Raw genomic sequence first — 20237 nt, 5'->3', positions numbered from 1 at the left:
CCTTAACTTGTCACCAACCTAGGTCCTGTTGGCCTGATGTGCACACTCTTAAGTTAACTCACATGGAAATCCCCTTCATCAATTGATTTCTTTATTTTTCTGGATGAAATGAATAATAAGCTTTTGAACTACAAACAAGTATGAAATGAGATGTTATGAACTCTGGTGTGGCTTAAAACCTGGGTTTTTAAAGGTGCATAGCAATAAGACTGAAAGATAATCCTGGAGCGATCTGCCTGCAAGGCCTTGAAGACAACTGTTGTTAAAGAAAAGCTGTTGGGAAACTCCAGTACTGGATTGGGGCAAGCTCAAAGATACCATCTGCAGTGGTCTTTTTTGCAGCAGTGGGGCATAAGGCAACAGGGAAAGACCAAAATAGCATAGCTTCGTGAAGGTGATGTTCCTTCGCTAGGCCATAGACTTGTTATGGCCAGGGTTCTGCTATTCACACTCCTCCCTTGTAGGGGATGTTCTCAAACATTTGCAATGCAGGCAGGCAGCGAGTGAACTTCTGCCAGGGTTAGATGATGATGGCTTTGGGGGAATGCATTACGTGCCTAAGTATTGAGCTCTAGTCATGATTGCAGCAGTGCTGGCTGGTTGGTCATAAATCCATTATGGCATGCTGCATCTGTTGCACTAGTGGATGTTTCTCTTTGCTATGTCTAGAGTCTTTCTGGCAATAGATATGATCTCTCTATGGCTGTTCTCTCACGGTAATTTGCTGAAGATTCACCCTGTGGTGCTCTATACCACTCCCATGCCGACTACTGGTCTCATGCCTTGTGTATTCTCTGTCAGTATCTGAAGCCTAGGCCTGCTTGGTAACTGATTTGGGTAATCAGTTAACTAATTAGCATGACTGCTGTGATTTGTTTTACTTTAGCCCACATTAGCAAATATTCTGTGTTACCACTGCCTTCCTGCGTGAAGAGGTCTGACAGGTACACGCTGCAAATCCACAAGCCAAGAAATATAGTAAACGTATCATTGCTCACATTACTTCTGTGGGGGCTGAGACAGAGCCTTTATCATATCAGAATTCTAAATCTTCTCAACCTTCCATTCTGATTCCCAGCATCCAAGGATACAAAGCCTAACAACTGTAAAAATCTCAGGGGAAGAGGTAGGAAAATTACTAGCCATCCATGCTGTTGCTACCTTAATAATAATAATTTGGATCTCCAGCTAAGAGACAGTGATGATACTGTATGAAGAGCAGGAGTGTGCAGTAGGCTTTTTTAGAACTTACAGTGGCATAGAGAAATGTCATTTTATGCTTTAATGACCATTTAAGTATTATCTGCATATCTGCTGGCATTTGTCAAGATGTGGGAGACAGAGGACTATTTGGTGACACCTGGGTAATGCCTAAGCTTCTGGTTGACTGCTGGTGACTTATAATATCATTGTGTTGGCCATGAAGGATGGCTTGATGCAAGAATCCATTTTAAGGAAAAAAAAAAAAAAAAAAAGTTGTTCCAGTCCTTTCCCTGTCCTGCTGTTAGAGCTTTATCACTGTACTTTTATGGTGCATTTACGTTCCTTGGCATTGAGCTGGCACTACAGGATGTGACAGTGGCCACTGTGGCCTTTTAGGGTGCTATGGTTTTGTCGGTAACCACATTTCTGCAATTCTTTCTAAAACTCGCTTCGTCTTGGCTCCTCTTACAGGGAGGAATGTTCAAGATCTCTGCTGGTTCATTTCTGGCAATGTCAAATGACAGGCAACTCTTGGGGTACTGGCACTGAATCCAGGGAGCCTATCTATCATTTCAGCTTCATGGTTGTAGTCTGTGGATCACATCAGCAGGGCAAGGCAGTTTCTAGTCCTGTTCCAGAATTTAGTGTGGCAGGTTCTGTGCAGTCACTGTGACCCCATAATAATCCTGGTCATAAAAGTAGAGTGAAAGTACAGAACACTTTGGGAAGTGAAGTGGCTCATCGGTTGGCTAGCTTGAGGAGGGTTGCACACAAAATGCTGATCTGTGACATTGGAAAACAGTGCAATTTTGTCCAATTTTTCCTAAGATTAATTGTTGTTATTGGAGTTTGGACTGTATTGCATTGGGCTGCTTCATGGGTTGAAAGGTGTGTGGGGGGGTTCTGTCATTGTTTTTATCAACGTATTTTTTGTGTGTGTGTGTGTGATCACAATTGCATCTTCATTGCCTTAAGAACAGTCTTCAGAATAGAATGAGTTCCCCATTGAAAGGGAGGAACAAAATTTCTTTCCATTTTTATTCCCACCTGTAAAGAACTGCTGCCCCTGTAAAGTCAGAGCCATTTGCTGACATAGAAATGTTGCAGATGTACTGACATTTCTTTTTATAAAAATCTGGATAAAAAAAGATTGTGAAGAAAATCACTTGAAAGTTTCCTTTAACAGTTCTTCCGCTGGATTATAAAAGTTGAATAGAAAAATGCAACATAGTGGTTTATTTAAAGCTTGTCTGCTAAATTAAGTCAGAATTCCAAACTCGTCAGTAAGATCCTCCAGTTTCCTTCCTCTCAGACTGTAGTGTCTGCCCCTTCCTCTGGCTGCTTTTTTGCAGGTAGCTGCATTGCTTCCATGCGTAACCATAATCTAAATACCGTGCCTAATTGCTTGTATTCTAAGGCAAGGAAGGTAATGGCCTACTGTATTTTCTACATCCTGGATGTCTACTTAGATTTCTGTTACAGGTTTTCTGGCGGATTTTGGAAGTGTTTGGGTGTCTTCTATAAAGAAAAATCTGAAGAACACAATCTGAGTACCAAGCCTAAGTAGTTTCAAATATTAATAGTTTTATTACCTAATGAAGTTGAGAGATACCGATTTTTATTTTGTAGCTAATGTAACCCAGTGCACGGATGTCTGACTCGAGGAAGTTCACATAGCAATTCCATTTCACAGGTGGAAGTGAAATAGGGAGTTCTTCAGTCCTACTCCACAGTTTTAACTGTATGTTCATCCCCTCTTTATATCTACATCTCAAGTATATTTTTAATACATTTCCAGTTGATTACTGATGTTGGTCTAGCTTTCACTTTTTTTTTTTAACTTTTATTTATGTACTGTTTTAATAGGACTTTTTAATGGCTTTTGCCCGGAGGATGAATGGTTTTGCCAGCAGAATTTAGAGAAAAGTTGCTTCTACAGTCCTGAATGGGATAGGGATAGGATTTGCTTTCTTTAAAACATGAAAAAAGGTAGTGCCTATTTTTATACATTGCATTCCGATGTCCTCCACAGTGTTCAAAGTAGCTTAATGAGTGGGAAGTGTCTATGGAATAGAGATACTTTTCCTAGTACCCTTGCCTTGAAAGTGGCAGATTTTGGGGGTAGTCTTAACTCCATTGGTAGCTCATTGCTTCCTATTCAGTTCTCTGGGCGAGAGTGAGCAGGTGCTGCTGACTCCCCTGGGGGTCTTCCTCTTTGAAGCCATGGCAGCCATCCCTGTATCTGCTGGTTTCCTTGCTCCTGCAGTTCACACCTCTGAGACTAGTGAGAGAGAATGGGGGCTGGAGTATCTGTGGAAAGCAAGTTGTATGAACTACTTCCCGGTTTGCACTGCTCTTGTAGAAGGAGCCAGCTTCATTCTCAGCTGACAACCGCACCCACAAAACTCCTACAAAAACATGTAGGTCTTGTCTTCTCAGCCCACTGTCAATCCCTGCCCTGCCGTGCCAGATGCTCTGCTTGATCCTGGTCCTCACCACCTTCTCCTGAAAGTCCTGGGATTCCATTCCAAATGGAAAGGAAGTGTAAAACTGAGATGAGCCTCAGAGCCATGGCAAGTACAGAAATTGTCATCGGTTATTTTTCACCCGGAGAATAGTGCTGATGTCTTCCTGACACAGGCACATGTATACACATCCTTAGTAAGCTTTCCTGTTAATTCATCTTCCCGTATCCATTTACTTGAAGCAAACACTACAATTTAATAAGTAATTCTAGTATTAAAGTGATGTATTTATAAAATGCCCTTTTATAGTGAGCCCTTTTGTGAAAGCTCTGTTCAGGACTTACTTGCAGAGTCTGATTGCTGGATGTGTAGAAGTGTTTATTTCAGTCTGTGAGATATTCTGGTTCATTCAGTTAGACAAAACCTGAGGAAAATGACTTTCTGAAAGCAGCATAACATCTGGGAAAGTGCAGTTTTGTTCTCTCCTGCTAGAACAACACTAGCTGACCTGCTTTTGTTCTGTAAAGAGCGTAGCGCTATTCCAGTAGGGCAGTTCTCATGTGCTGTAATTTCAAGGTGAAATTTGCAGCTGCTTCTTCTTCTTTTTCTTCTTCTTCTTCTTCTTCTTCCCCTACCTAGCAATAATCTTGCCTCTGATTTTCTCTTAAAGAAAAACAAGAGGAATATAGAAAATTTCATTAAATACCTGTGTATTATTTCAACATCTTGGGCATTAATTTTTTGTCAGGTACCTGAAAGGAGTAGTATTAATGAAACCGAGTAATGTTAATTTCCTTTTAAAAAGTTTACAAATGGTTAGGTTTTGTATCAGTAGAAGAGGATATTGAGGAAATACTAGAAGGAAGTGGTGGGGAGGTAAAGGCAGTATCTTAACATGTTATTAGTACAGAGGAGTCACTGTCCTCTTTATCCATGATGGAATTTTATCAGGAATTGCTTCTCCCTGCAGATTTCTGTTGTATAGTGTCAGTGTGATACATAATAACAAACAAAAAAACTAGTTGGTTGCCTGTGGTTTTGTTATTATTTTTAAAAAATACTGACTTGTGCTTCTTCCAACAAGACTACAGCCTTACTTTCATAATGGGATCAGACTTTCAAAATTACCAGTGAAATATTTTTTTTTTTGTAGTCAAACAATATTTTTATTTATTCAGGATGTAGTTTCTAGTTGGCATCTTTAGGATACCTTGTCTCCTATTTTAAAAAAAAAAACAAAACAAAACAAACAAAAAAGCCCAACAAATGACAAAAAACCAGAAGTGCTTCATAGTTTCATGGATCCTTCCAAATTCCAAAATCCATCTTAACTGCAAGTTACATATGAGTAAAGCTTGATGCAGTAATAATTATTGTTTCTATTATTAAAAGAATTGCCATTCTGATAAAACAGTTCTAGTTTTTCTGGTTTAGGTTGCTTGTTATTCAAGCAACAAAGCATTGAATACTTATGCTTTAAGAATCTGTTTCTTTTTTGGTTAAATGATTAAAAAATTAACACCTTTCCATTTAAATCATGTCAATAGTTAAGACTCATGCTGTAGCTAAGCTGATTCTTTCTCTGTTTTAAAAATAGAAAATGCTAGAGCAGTCCTTCCCTTCCCCCACTACGTACTCACTAGTCCAAGCTAGTAAATGGTACTGAATGGATTTCAGTGTTGTAGCCATTCTACAGTAAGTACAGCAAGATCCTTTGTGAAAAAGCGAAAGGAGGAAAAAAGGTAGTAGAAATCCATTTGTGGATGTTCGTCAGACCAGAGTACCTGCACCAATGACAGACAGGCTTTCCTCGAGAAACAAATAATGACAACAAGCACTGCTGTTCAGAGGAGCCAGAATCTCCCCAAAAGACGACTAGAAAGTATAGGGGAGTGTCCTGCGAAACGAAAAGCTAGCTGGGGTATTCTGACCAGCCAAGGTTAGTATAGCAGCCATTTCAGAAACTGCGTACTGAAATATGCTAAGCTGACCCAATTTATGATGTTCTAGCTCTAAACTGGTTTTTGGTTTTGTTTGGTTGTTTTGGTTTTTGGGGTTTTTTTTGTCCTGGCTGTAATATAAATGCATGCTTATGTTAGTGGCACTTTATTGTCTTGCATGGGTTAACACAAGGGTGTTGAGGCTATTTTTGTTCCTTCTGCACTCTTATCAGCTGATCTAAAATACCTTTTCTTGTTTATCTGCCCTATTTGTTTTATGCAAGTGTTTAAGGCTTGACTTACCCTGACTTTTGCTGTCCTGTCACAAGGTAACTGGATACCGAAGGCTAATTGTTTACAACAGCGAACAGGGGAATGGAAGGAGGGGGAGGAGTAAACTTTACATATAACTTTATATGTAAAGAGAAGTTTATAGGTAGCTGAAATAGGAGGCAATGGAGGAACTACAGGTGACAGAAATATTGTCCTGTACTAAGATACTAAAGACAAAGATATAATTGTAAAGGTTTGCATAGCGAAGTACTTAGGAGGTATTTAAGTTGCTGGCTACTGACATTTTCAGCAATGAGGAACAAACTCTATTATAAAAGAAGTGTTTAGGATTGCTGTTGTCTGTGCCATATTTTCCTAATTTTTTTCATAATACAAGTGTGTAAAAGGGAGCTTTGAATAATTGTGAGAGTCTAATAGGAATTTTTTACAAGAGCGATCATTTCAATTCCAATTAATACTGACCATATGCAGGGCTTAGAGTGAAACAAAAAAGAAAATAAGGAAATCAGACTTGAAATTTGTGATAATATGATATCAAATTAAAAACTGGAGACGTTAAAATAGTCAAGGAATGCAGGAGACAGGAAAGAGAGATTGAATATATTGTGCATAAAAATAATTATGAATTTACCATGTAAAATATAGCTATATGTTATAGGAGTCAGTTATTCTTAAAAAACCTTTGCTAATTGCCAGTACTGCCAGTTTTAGAATTAAGCAATATTTGAGAATTTAAGCAACGGTTACCGTAGCTTCCCAAATAACTGTTTGAATGCAATGGTACTGTAAGGTTATATTTATTCATCAGTTTTAATACGCAGTGTATCTTTTACCCTCATATTGTTCACTGTTTGGGCTAAGATTTCCTGATTGATAGTAATTTTTATTTATGAACATTTCAGCTAGTATTAGGTCAGTAGCTCCCCAAAAACTAGGACATTCTCCCTCAGACTGAAGAGAAATTTTACAAAAGTTTATCAGTGTTAGCACTAGCCCCTCCTTGATATGGTTCAGGATTAGGCTCTTTTGGCATTCTCATAAAGAAATAGCCACAGTTAGTCAAGTTTGACATTTTCAAAGTCACATTAAAATATGGAAAGTAAAGTTTTCTGAAGAATCCATCTTAACAGGGTCCAGCTACTTACAGCCTCTTTATGATTGCCAAACTGGGCATATATATTCATTGATGGACATCTTGAAGTATTGAGAGACTTCTGTTGCAGTTGAGGCTTCTGGTTGTTGCAGTTCACTTGAATAACAGGTATATCTAATATCAAATCTGAAGGAGGCTCTTTTCTTCCTCTCAATTCCCATCCATGGAGGTATCCAAACCTGACTTTGTTCTTCAGGCACTCTTGCAGAGCAAGGGAAGAGAAAGTCATGCTGCAATGCAGTATGTAATTGAATATGCAGATTGGAAAATGCACTAGAAGTGATGCAGGGGGTGGGTGGAATATGTCATGATAAGATTTGGTAGAAGGGTGAAAGAATAGGGTCAGACTATAAAAAGGTCTTCAGCCTACTGGCTCGAGGGTCCACAATCAGGCTATTCTACCAAAATCTCCTGGATGTAGCAAAAATCAGCACACTAGGCCCAGCTTTGCTGCCCAGCTGGGTACTGCTTTTAAGGCTAGGGATTAGGCCGTGTGCTGCCTTCACTCTCTGGCAGGCTGGAAAAATACTGAGAATTCTGAGCACAGCTTGGGGAAAATTGCTTGCAGTCTGGATTAAGGCTGAGACTGCATTTGAGGAGCAAAATTATTCCAGGCAGAAGTCCTCCAGAGTCTGAACTCAGCTCAGAATGTCCGTATGCCTTTTCTGTCACCTCCTAGTTGGGAAGGCCACTGAAAAACCCTTACTTTGTTTCAGTGACTTGTCCAAGGGAATAATAACAGCCTAAGAGTACTGCCAGCTGCTCCGTGTACTCAAATCACATCTGATGTGGGTCCAACGGGTTACTGAATTCAGAGCTTGATGTGATTGTACACCTTGGTGCTGCAACTGTGACACACAGAGTTTGCAAGCTACTTCCAGCTAGAAAAATATCCAGCCAGTTGTTGATCTTTCAAGAAGATGGAAAAAGCAAACTCTGCATGAGCAGTGGACGGGGGAGTTCTTGCTGTGCTTTCATGTGACGGGAGAAGGGGCCTGACACACTTCTTCCCGTGTGTGCAAGGCCCGGCACAGAGCCAGCAGCAGCAACTGCTGCTGCTGCTATCGACATTACCATCGCCTTCACGTAGCATCATGTTGCTCCTGCTGGGAACCAAGCGAGCTATGTTTGGATATTGCTGTTGTGGTTCTTTTTAGGATTTTTAATGCAGTTTAGCGGCTCATGTTTCTGTGTGAAAAGTAGGTTAAATTGCAATGCCAAAGCAATCAAACTTTAGGAATTGTTAAAAGTAACACTGCCTGTGCCATGCTGATTTGACCCTATAATGCATTACAACCCAGCATTTGACAACACAGTCACGTGCTGTACTTTTCGACAAAGCCCCTGCTTCCTTGATGTGCAAGATGGATGATGTTCTGAGAAGGCATTAGGTTTATATTCAGAAAAAATACACCCTATGTTTTCCTGTATGTTGCAAAGGTTAGAAGGCATATAGTGAATGGTAGGAAAAAAGGGTTAACGTTTTAATGTCCCTGAAAGCAAATTCTGTTCTTGCCTTTGCTGTGGCACCTGTGTGTTTGAAGACCAATCATCTAACCTAAAAGTTTCTTGACTGATCATGGTTATTATTATCTAAGGCTGAAATTTCAGAAGCTCAAAGCTCTCATAACCATAATTAAACTATGCTTTCAGTGTACACTCTAATGCTTAAGTACTCTGGAAAAAATAAGCTATCAGATTGGTTTTGCAATTTAAGCATTAAAACTCTGTCTTTTGGTTCCTTAGTTATAAAATAGTATGAATGGATGATGTTATGAAGATAGATTCAGCAAGGGTTTTGAAGTATTCTTTTGTTATTGGAGAATACCATGAAAAAGGCAATATAAAATTAACAGTGTTATAGTCAGTTTGTAGTTTGAGTAGCATGTCTTAAAGAGCAAGAGATCGTACTAGATATGAAGACACAAAATAATTTGAATGCTAACTCATTCATTGAATACAACAGTGGAATGGCAAAACTAATGCGTGCTTATGTAATGTGGGTGCATCATAAACAGAACTGGGGGAAAATAGATTTGTTTTATATGGTTTTTGCGAGTAGGAAATTGTTGGCATTTGCATTTGGAATGAAATCCCCAAATTTTGAAAGTCTACATGATGATAAACACTGGAAAGAATATTGGTTTGAACCAAACAAGCTTTCATTTTTTGTGTGGCTATGTGTATATATTTATGTGTATATATTTATATATTGTTATATAATTCTCAGTCAAATGAAAACAAAGATTATTTGAAGTATTGAAATGAAATATTTAAATGCCACTTGAACTGCATCTTCTCTCAGACATATTTTAATCATCTCTAGCCTAAATTCTGATTCTTTTGGGATTCTTCAGTGCTGATTGTTGCAATTTCGTTTGTTAAAAAGCAGTGGCTTCTCTTTTGCTGGTCATATCCAGTCATAGTAGTTAAGCACCATAGATGCTTTTCTTAACTTTTAATTCCTTGACTTAAGATTCTTTTCAATAGTTTTTAACGTCAAATATCAATTAAATAGTTGACACACTTCTCTATCCTGCAAGCGCTTTAGACAAATCGGTAATTTTATAGTGCCACAGTAAAAATCTGTTAGAACTTAACTACATATACAAAATATCAGGCAGTTTTAACAACTGGAGTGAAGTGAGTCCATTGATCTTGGGACTATAATGTTACAGAGGTTTTCTGTTATAGTTATTGATCCTGTCTGTTGCTTCAGTTTCCACAAACTGAAACACTCAAAATACATCTTAAGGAATAAAAGGTAACAGTGATGAGCTTAATACATAGCATTTGTTAGTTTTGCTGGAATAAATACTAGCTACAACACTTTCCAAATAGTCTTCTTTCTCATCTCCCAGTAATGAACTGTGGCAGGCTTCTATTTTCAGTTCTTCTCTGATGCTGCTGCTTCTTCTGAGGACTGGGATACCATCTATTTACCCTTAGAGCAGTATTTTTCTGAAGTGCTGAGCCTTGGCATAAATCTTGTCCCAGTGAAGTCAGTGAGAAGACTTTCATTAATTTCCAATTCTCCCTGTTCTGAAAATCCAACTTTTTAATGTACCTTTTGTACTGTGGTTTTTTTTTTGTTGTTTGGTTTGGTTTGGTTTGGTTTTTTTTGAAGACTACACAAATTTCTAGAAATAAAAACAAAAGGATGGGAAGACTGGAGTTAATGACGTTTATGAAAATATTTTTACTTAGTATTTTACCACTATGATCATAACTGCAGGAATCACAGGTAGTTGCAGGTAGATGTAAAGGAGTGAAGTCTGTAGGAAAACATGAAGGAAATTACATTAATGACCTTGTAATTCTGACTTTCATCCATTTCTAATCCCCATTTTGGGGGATTTTAATTGCTGAGAATAGTTGTTAAAACCCCAATATAACAACGAAAAAAATGTTTAGAAGATAACTGAGGCAACAGTGAACTGCTAAAAGAAAAACACAGTTCAGCATATGGATCAAATAGCATTTGAAACATGTTCAGAATATCTTTGCTTATTTCTTTTCTAAGTATATTATGAGTAAGTAGTAAAATAACATATGAACATTTGGCAGTGCTTCCCTTACAAATCTGTGTACTAATACTGATTTTGGGGGATACAAAACTATGTGTCTCATTGCTTGAGGATAAAAAAGGAGGAGTTTGTCCTGCAGTTCTTGTTCAGCTCAAGGTTCTCTTGATTTCGCTGTGAGTTTTTCTTGTGTTGAAATTCCAGTTAATCTGTCTTGGAAGGCAAACGCACAGATGCTGGCACTTCAGAAAGCTGTGATGTTAAAAAAAGAAATGTGAAAAGTGAAAGAAAAGGGCCACAGTCCTTTAGCATAAGAAATGAAACTGGCAACTTGTATACGCTTATATCTTCAAAGCTGTGTTTACAGGGTGAAAGTTCATATTACAGTGAGCTGCTGATCTGCTTCCAAACATAGCTGGAGTGTATTAAGAACAGGTCCAACTAGCAAGAACAGATTTTTTTTTTTTTTTTAATTTTTTTTATTTTCCAGATTGAAAGAAATGAGTAGGATTTATAATTGCAATTGGCTGGAAGTGCCATGGGGAGATGGAGATTTAGGTATTGTATGATACTTTGTAATTCTTTTTTTTTTAACTTCGCCTGTTAATACAGTGAATATATTTATTCTTTCTTGTTAGCGTTTACAAAGCAATGTAGGCTGCCCTTCCTGGTAAACTATACACCAGAGAACTTGGAACTAATGTGGCTTCTAAATATAGTTAGAGATACTTTGTATTCAGCATCTGTCAGATACACCATCAGTAGGGAATTAATGCATTAACAGTTTTGGAATAGACCATGTTTGCTAATACTGCTGTTACATACAACATTGAATGAAAAAATGTCCTTGTTTATATTCTTGTTAATGCTTTCTAAGTGAGAAACATAGCGAGTTTGTAGATTAGCAGAAGGCAGCAATCTAGACAATTTATTTTAAGACACCTTTGATGTTTATGATACATATTTATTTTGAACATATTCTTGTCCCTGTGGCATTTAATGGTGAATTACTATGTTTATTGATAAATCAGTTAGAATGTGAACATTTTTTTTCCAAACTTGGTTTGCACAAAATATTTCTGCAGCATTTTGCTTATAGATTTTATTTCTCGTAGAGATGATACAAACATTTTGTATTTAATTGATTTAGCAGAAACAGCTAGCTGCTGGATGTCTCTACACAAAGACAGGGATATAAGGTGGGTCTAGGTGCAAAACAGAACTTACAATGGGATCTGGCATCTTTTGATTCTCAAATGTCACCGGAGTAATGACATTAACAGACACTCTTCTGAGCAATTGAAGAGGGAAGGAGGTGAAGGAAAGAAAGGTGGAAACAATGTTGCTTTCAGATCCTACCTGCATCTTTGTTCTGTTTAGAGTTATACATGTCTACAAAAATGTCCAAAGTGTGAGTGTATTTAATGGGCATAAAAACTTCATGACATTTAGAATTTTTAGATGTTTTTCTATATAATAGTTAAGTGCCTTTTTTTTTTCCTGTTAATTTAGGAGTAGGATAAACTGTCAAGAGAAAGAAGTTCTCATCTGTAGAGATGGGGACAAAATTTCAAAAGCAGCCTCTAAATACAACTTTTAGTCATTCTTGAGGAATTCTTTGCAGCTGCCAGCAGGAGAACTTAATGGACCTAATTCATTTGAATTAGGATGACTCGAGTGCTGGTTCAGATACTACTACAGAAGGAAAGCTTTGGTCAAAATTTTCATAGTGATTGCACACATCCAACCTACAGTAGGATAAATATATCTGAGCTTATTGGGATGACAGGGAAAATACTGAGGTTTTGTCAAAATCAGGTCACACTAAGATTTCTGAGCTCAGTTTTTGTAGTATAATACCCCTTAAAATACCAGTCACTTTATGTTTGGGTTTTTTAGCTGTTATTCTGACTAGTACTAAGAATTGCAAAATATTACATTTAATAAACCTAAAGTAAAAAGTATAGGAAATGATGTGTGTGTGTGTACATACACACACACACGTACACACAGATGATCAGAGCTTGGCGCAAATAATTCTAAAAGAGTATTGGAAGCTGCATCTTGCCTATGGTCCGTCTACTCCCACAGATGAAAAAGTACAAGGAGCTTCACAGATATTGGATACTCTGACATAATAGAAATCTCCATGCATTTTTAAGATCAGATTTACAAAGCTTTCATCTCCTATATTTTTTAACTTCTGTGATCAGCTTTATATAGTCTTACAATAATTGAAATACTCAGCTGTGCTTTTGTTTTTGCTAATTTTTTTTATCTCAATAGCATCCAGCAGTGCTGAGTTTCACAGTGTAGTTATACGTTCTCTGAGAAGATACAGTCTTATATCTAAGTAAGTTTTAGTTTCATTCACTAACACCTCTAGGAAGGTGGAGGTTTTATCTCAGTTTCCATATTGTGCACTATTTCAGATGTATTTTAACTATGCCCTGATTTCTTTTCAGGTTGAGCAGTCTTAATATTTTTGGTCATTCTTTACGGGATTTGAGGGGATTGTTTATTGTAACCAAAAGTGTACTTTCTGAAACTGGCTAGTGGACAGAAGGGGTCCAACAGGAAACAGAAACCGGGTCTGTTTCTAGTGAGTAGTTACCTTAGAACTTAGACTGATGATGGCCAGTGATTGGGCAATAGCCTTCTTATTTAAAATTCATTGCCTTGTCATTAAAATGCAGTAACTGGTTTTGCAGGCAGTCCTAGTCCATTGCAACGGACAAAGTCAAACACGTTTATGCATTGGAGATTCATCTGCCATTGTTAGCAATTCATCATACTTAGCTAATTCTCTGTGTTTCTTCAGGGGTTTTGGGGGGCTTGATATAACTCACAAGTGATTGTATTAGCATTTTACAGTTCCAATGATTTTTCTTCTTACAGGAATAAATGTTGGTAATTCATAATATATTTTTAAGATGGTTCTTCCCTGCACAATCTCTCAAAACTTGATTTGCAAAATTCGTACAATAAATTGGTATCAGCTATGCCTGCAGCCCAGTCTGCCTAAAAGGGACCTGTCTGTGGCCACTCTTCTAGAAGAAAGGGCAGGTTCTTCATCAGGAGCCATAGGATGACTCTGGGACCTGTGTTAGGAGTTAAGGGAGGGTATGTGTGTGAAGGTGGGGTTGTTGTTGGGTTTCTCCCCCTCCCCTTTCTTTTTGGGGGGCAATAAATAAATGGAAATAAATGCCAAACCTTCATATTAAGCATATCTAACTATTTTTAGCCCTAATAGCCTTATAGAATGAGAACTTAGACTTAATATCATATTTCTTCTACTATAGCCATTTTTTTTAGTGTGATTCTCACTGTATTTCTCGCCTTGCACTTGTGTAGTAGCTTCAGGTTAATCTCATCATACATAAGAATTTCCATATTGGTTTTCTTCATATACATCAGCTTTTTCAGGACTTTTTCAGGCAGGTTTATGTCTGGTTTAAGTTCAAATAATCAATTTGTTGAAGTCTATAAATTTTTATATGCCGGCTGCCAAAGTTATATATTTTTTTTTAAAATGAACAATGCAAAAATAGAAGTGGGAAATATGGTAATTGATGACTTTATTAAGTCAGATTACTGAAATCAATATATCAATATTTTGTTCTCTGTACCACATAATCATTTATTAGAGATGTTTACAGTTAATAATAGAGCAGTTTTTATTGCTTAGAAACTGATAATTTGAAATACAGTCTCTAAAGAGGAAAAATTAATTTCATAGGACAGCTGGCTTCATTGTGTGCATTATATTTTCTGCTTTGCTCTATGCATTCCGAAATCCTTCTAATTCATATGGTTTACTCAATAAATGTTGTTATTGTATAGGTTCTTGGGCAGATCGCTCACCTCTGCATGAGGCAGCCAGTCAAGGACGTCTTCTTTCTCTAAAGACTTTATTGTCACAGGTGAAGGCTGTGTTCTTAAAATTGCTTTCATTTTTAATGTTACTTAATTTCTCAGCATAGATTATTAATGCAGATTTAGTACGCTTTGCTTTGCTTTTTCCACTTTAATTTTTCAGAGCAATACACATTTAGGAATTTTTTATATGATAAAAAAAGTTAATATTTTTTAAGAAAAGGTTAATATTGAAATATTTCCTCTGTATGTTTTAAAAATGCCACCCCCTCCCCCCCCCCAGTTTTTACCAAAGCTCTATCTAAATGTACATCAGTCTTCCCTTCTTGCATGGTATAAGTCAATGTAGTTCCACTGCTTTAAGCTGTCAGGTAAATAGAGCTAGTCAGGAAGATACTTGTTGAGGGGAAGAATCACTGAAAGATTCTGGGTTTTGCATAGTTGTGATTCAAAAAAAAAAAAAATTGTTAATAGCAAAGGGAGAGACTGTAAACTGCTAAAGTTTAATATTACAATATTGTCATATAGCTATTACAGTACTGAAAAATTATACTATAGAATACATTTGATGAAAGCCAATAGATGCAATTATTAGTTCTTAAGAATCAAACAACATCTACTGCAGAACAATTTAGATTCATGGCTTTAGATATTTTGGACCTTCAGACCACAGAATCACAGGACAGTTTAGATTCATGGCCTTGTTGAGTTTTAAAGATCACCGAGAATGGAGATGCTCCAGCGTCTCTGGACTGCTGTTCCAGGGGTTTGCTGTCCCCTTGCCTTTTGTCCTATCACTGTGCATCTCAACAGTCTGTTTCCATCTTCTTTATACCCTCTATATCCTAGAGGAGAGCTGACAACTTATTTATTGTTATATACATTGATAGATGAAAGATTCTTTTTTTGCTCACTGAAGATTTATTTATTGCAAGTAGAGTTTTAAGCATACTTAGAGTATTGTAAACTATTTATTTCAACAGTAGTGCGAGGAGATGACTCTTAACAGCTTTTGTATGATCTTTATATGTCATTCATGTCTTGTTTAGGGGTACAATGTAGACACACTAACAATTGACCAAGTAACTCCACTTCATGAAGCCTGCCTGGGAGATCATGTAGGATGTGCAAGAATCCTTCTTGAAGCAGGAGCAAATGTAAGGGGCTTTTTTTTGTATATGAAGTCCAATGCTAACCTTGGTTTAACCGAGAAGGATATATTCCTTGATTTTTTTTTTTTTTTTTTTAATCAGTATTTCTCTCTACTCACCCTATTGATTGCACTGATCTCATTGAATTATAATAAGCTGCCATTTGAAAGCTAGCAAAGGAAAGTGATGGGCAGACACTGAGACAGTAATGAGTTGGAGAGAATCTGCTAGCAATATGTTACCAGCCTTATTTCTTCTCTGAATTTCATTACGTTATTTCTCTTCTGAAATACGGAATGCGTCCCTCTCCTTTACTAGTTTCCTCTTGCTTTGAGTGGCTTGCAGGAGACTGTTCTTTTAATCTCCAGAATGTCTTTTGTCACACTGCACCTGTGTGCTCTTAAGATTCTTTGGTCTGAGTACAAAAAAGCCCTGGCTCTTTTCTGTACTCCTGACACAGCCTGTCTATCTGTTGTCCCAAAACAAAAATGGGACCTTACAGACCACTTTCACTACAATCTCTCTACTGGCATCAGAGCTCAAATGCAGTTTCCCAAATCTCTGATCTTTGGGATAGTAATATTTATTGTCCTTACAATTCAGTTTTGAGAACCATGTAGAGTATGTCTATGTTATTACACAAAAAGAAAAAGAAAAAAATACATAGTTTCCAAAACCAATTCCTCTCCACTTCAGTTAGCATAAGGATTCTAAAGATACAAAATTATAGATGCTATAGACAAAACTGTAAGAACAAATTTCATTTTCCTAACTGAATTTTTTTAGTACTTTTAATTGTTTTGGTGGGTTTGGGGGGAAGAGGATAGGCCAGAGTCCTAGAAGGAGCCCTCCACTAATACCTGTGCTCCTTCCTTCACTATTATTATCCCTCGTAGTTTCTCTCCTCATTTTCTCACACTGGGAATATTCAGTTAACCAGTGAGGTGGCGAGGTTGGTATTAAAACAGTGAGCCTGTACTACTAGCTTTGTCTCCATCCTGTGAAATGTCACTCCAACTTGGAGATTAAAACCACAGAAGAAAATGGCAAATAATTCTCACACTTAATATGGAGTTTGCATTCTTGACAGAGGTGTGGAGAGGAGGTCCCCATTATGCAGTTACTACACAAAGTGTAGATTTTCTGTATCAATGAAACAAGCTAAGTGCAATGACTTTTGAAAATTATTTACTGCCCAGATGCTAATGTGTGCTCTTTAGTGTTCCAGGTGTATTTTGGTGTATTCAACATAGCTTACTAATAAAAGTGAACTAATTTCAGCTGAGGGGCGTGGTGAGAGGAAGATAGCAGCACAGGGACTGATCAGTCAAGCTACATTATTCTAACCAGTAAATTTTTTTGTATTTTAATGCAATTTCTGACTATATCGTGTTTAAAAATTTACCTTTCTTTCAATTCTGTTCTTAAATAGATTTTATATATTCTAGGTAAACGCTACAACAATTGATGGAGTGACACCTTTATTTAATGCATGTTCAAGAGGCAGTGCGGCATGTGCTGAGCTCCTGTTAGAGTATGGTGCCAAAGCTCAGTGGGAGTCCTGTCTTCCATCACCAACTCATGAAGCAGCCAGCAGAGGTAAGAAATTACCTACTGAACAAACATGGAGCAGTTCACGAATGTCTCAATAGTAGTGTTAAGAAATGTGTCTGGTTTTGTCTATGAGACAGCTTACTGAAGTCGAGCAAACTCTGTCGTGCTTTGTACTGACAGGTCACAGTGAATGTCTGGAGGTACTGATATCCTGGGGTATAGATGTTGACCAAGATCTTCCTCATTTAGGAACACCTCTGTATGTAGCATGTGTTTCACAGCAGATCCATTGTATTCGAAAGCTTCTTTATGCAGGTATGTCGTGATTTAAATAAAAATATTACTAGTTTGTAAAATAAGCATACTTTACTCACCTTTGAAGTGAGCTGTGCTCAATCAATGAAACTAGTACCCTTGTTTGCAGGGCACTACTTCTAAGTTTATTCTGTGATGCTTGTTTTCTTATAACAACTTACTATGTCTTTCATTTTTTTGTGGCATAGCAAGCATATGAGGGGAAAAAGGAAGCAAGGCCAATAAGAATGGATGTTCAAAATTTTTAGCACCTACTACAGCTTTGTAGATGTTCATTTTCTGTATGAAAAACAAAGGTAAAAAATCAGGTTTGAGAAAGGAATTTTATACAGTAATAATTCACCTTTCAACAGAACTATTTTAGCAATGTAGTCCCACCCTTTTTCATTCTTCAGCATGTTCTGATTTATCTTTTTACATGGCATAGAGGCTGAGTTGCAGAGAGAAGAGGTAAGGTAAAAGGCATTTGATCCTAAATTTCACATTATTTATTTTATCAATGGAAAAGAGATGTTGGAGGCTCACTCTGTTTCAGCAGAAGTCCAGGGACACGATCGGCATAGCTAATTTGTTATGTTACAGGTAATGACATACAGGGCTTTTGTGTCCTGCAGCACAATGAATGAAAATATATATATGAATAATTATAGACTTGCCATCATTGCACCGGCATTGTTTTTCTAGTTAATTGCAGGTTATTTAGAACTTAAGCAAGCAGTAAAATTGTTTCTCATTAAGTCAGTCTCCTTGTGTGATTAACTATCCCATGTCATGATTTTTATGTTTAAGAACTGCAGAAGTGTAATTAACATATTTGGGGATTCAAATACTACCATACATTAAAAACACTAACAGAAGGGCATATGCTGCATTTGTTGGTGCCCTGAAGTAGAAAAGGGTATGTAAATTGAGAATATAAGTAACTACCTATGTCAATCTGATTTTTTTCATATTTTATCGGTTTATGAGCATATATTAGAAGTTGAAAAGCAGTAAACAATGAAATAAGCAAGAGAATGATACTGTGGGATTATTCTCAAATTATTAATACTGAGAACAGTGAGTTATTCAGACTTCAAATTGAATTGCTAGGCCTGTGATATTAATAAATTATTTTACTCAAATGGGAATTAAAAAGGCAAAAATTGTTGACTCAGGGAGAAAAGTTGGTACACAAGCTAATTTTTGGTTTCACAAGATCAGTAAAGCTCTCTTAAGAAGCCTGGGTTTTTCTTCTATTAGAATAGTCTAGAAAATTGTTGAGGCAAACCCAGTTTTAGGGGGACTAACAGCTTGCCTATAAGGGAAATTCTTCCACACTAGCTAGCTTTGTTTAAATCTTGTAGGGGTAGTTTTCTTCTTGAATATGAATGCATTATTGCAAATTAATTTAGTCCATTTTAATTTAAAATAAATTAGCAGTTCCTTATTAGTACAAAAGTGTAATAATTAGAAATCTGTGGATTGAGAGAATTAATGGTTTGGGGTTTTTTCCCTATTAGCTTTCTCGATTGTGTACCCCACCTTAATTAAAATTAAGTCCTTTATAGAAAAATCCTTGATAAAGGTTGGATTGGATGGGAATCTATTTCAACCCTTTGCCAGCTTCAACACATGGAAAAACTATAAAGCGTCCAAGTTAGATTCCTTCCTGAGTTAGTGTACTTACAAGAATATAACTACTAAACCTCAGTTTAGTGATTCTTTTTAAAGACATAAATAAGGAAAGTGTATTTTTATGTAGTGCAAGTTTTCTTAAACAGGTACAAAATATACCTTTTCTTATAATTAGGGCAACAATGATGCTCACATGACCTAATTTGATTGTTCTTTTCCTTCTTTTTATAAAGTATTTTCCTTTAAAATCTAGTTGTGCTTTGGTAATAAATCCTAGGATAAGTATATGGGTTCAAAAAAAACCACCGATATGATTAGCTATAGTGCCATGCAATAAACTTAATAAAGTGGCTAAATTCACTGTGGCATTCTAGGACAGTGGGGTTTTTTTGTTTGTTTTGTAACGTCATCTTTACTCAATGACAATTTTAGGTCTCTTCTTACGTCTCTTTATGTGCATCTACCCACCAGGTGCCAATGTGCAGAAAGGAAAGCATTTGGAAACTCCACTCCATGCTGCTGCCCAGCATTCTAGTACCGAGATCGTAAACTTACTCCTTGAATTTGGGGCAGACATAAATGCCAAAAATACAGATTTTGAGAGGCCTGTTGATTTAGCAGCTCCAAGCAGTTTAGTGGAGAGACTGCTGCTCCTTCATGAAGGTAAGTTATACATGTATGTTTTTGTAACTATAACTTGTATTCTTAAAAAAAACCCCCACCAAAACCCAAACAAAACCGAGCCACCCTTCCTTCCACGCCAAAACCCAACAGCCCAAACAACGCATGTTATAGAAGCTACCATTGTGCTTTATGAAATGAATATATTAACATTCAATAAATTCCTTTCTAAATATAAAAATACCCAGTAATATTTAGCCTCAGGCCAGAGCCTGTTGACCAGGCAGCATCAGGATTTATACAAGCTGAAAAAGTATCATCTTATATTTATTGGGTGTTTAAACAATTAGACATTAAAGCTACATTTTTATTGGCTGTTACAGACCTTGTTAAAAAGAAACAGAATATTTCAGATTAAAAATACATTTAGTTTTGGGCAGCTGTCCCAATATTTTTAAACCTATATTTTTAAGTGCATGTAAAGCACTTTATTTGATTATAGGCAAAAAGTAGAATAAATTTCA

General features: G+C 36.9%; 1 protein-coding gene across 5 annotated transcripts in view; it reads left to right on the top strand.

The window, feature by feature from the left end:
• Positions 1 to 20237, top strand: part of ASB5 (ankyrin repeat and SOCS box containing 5) — a 39184-nt gene that overhangs the window by 17373 nt on the left and 1574 nt on the right. For 2 of the 5 annotated variants that reach the window (XM_069787384.1, XM_069787393.1), the window contains exons 3-7: positions 14423 to 14502; positions 15505 to 15612; positions 17055 to 17205; positions 17341 to 17475; positions 19564 to 19755. In XM_069787384.1, coding sequence (XP_069643485.1) covers positions 14423 to 14502; positions 15505 to 15612; positions 17055 to 17205; positions 17341 to 17475; positions 19564 to 19755 — 666 coding nt within the window. Of the gene's footprint in view, positions 1 to 5326; positions 5608 to 11069; positions 11138 to 14422; positions 14503 to 15504; positions 15613 to 17054; positions 17206 to 17340; positions 17476 to 19563; positions 19756 to 20237 lie in introns of those variants that run through there. The other 3 variants (XM_069787417.1, XM_069787408.1, XM_009918895.2) reach the window with 3 other exon arrangements.

Source organism: Haliaeetus albicilla, chromosome 1 (assembly GCF_947461875.1).
Source record: "Haliaeetus albicilla chromosome 1, bHalAlb1.1, whole genome shotgun sequence".
Lineage (NCBI taxonomy): Eukaryota > Metazoa > Chordata > Aves > Accipitriformes > Accipitridae > Haliaeetus > Haliaeetus albicilla.
Note: the sequence above shows the minus strand (reverse complement) of the source record. Positions and strands in the feature narration are given on the sequence as shown.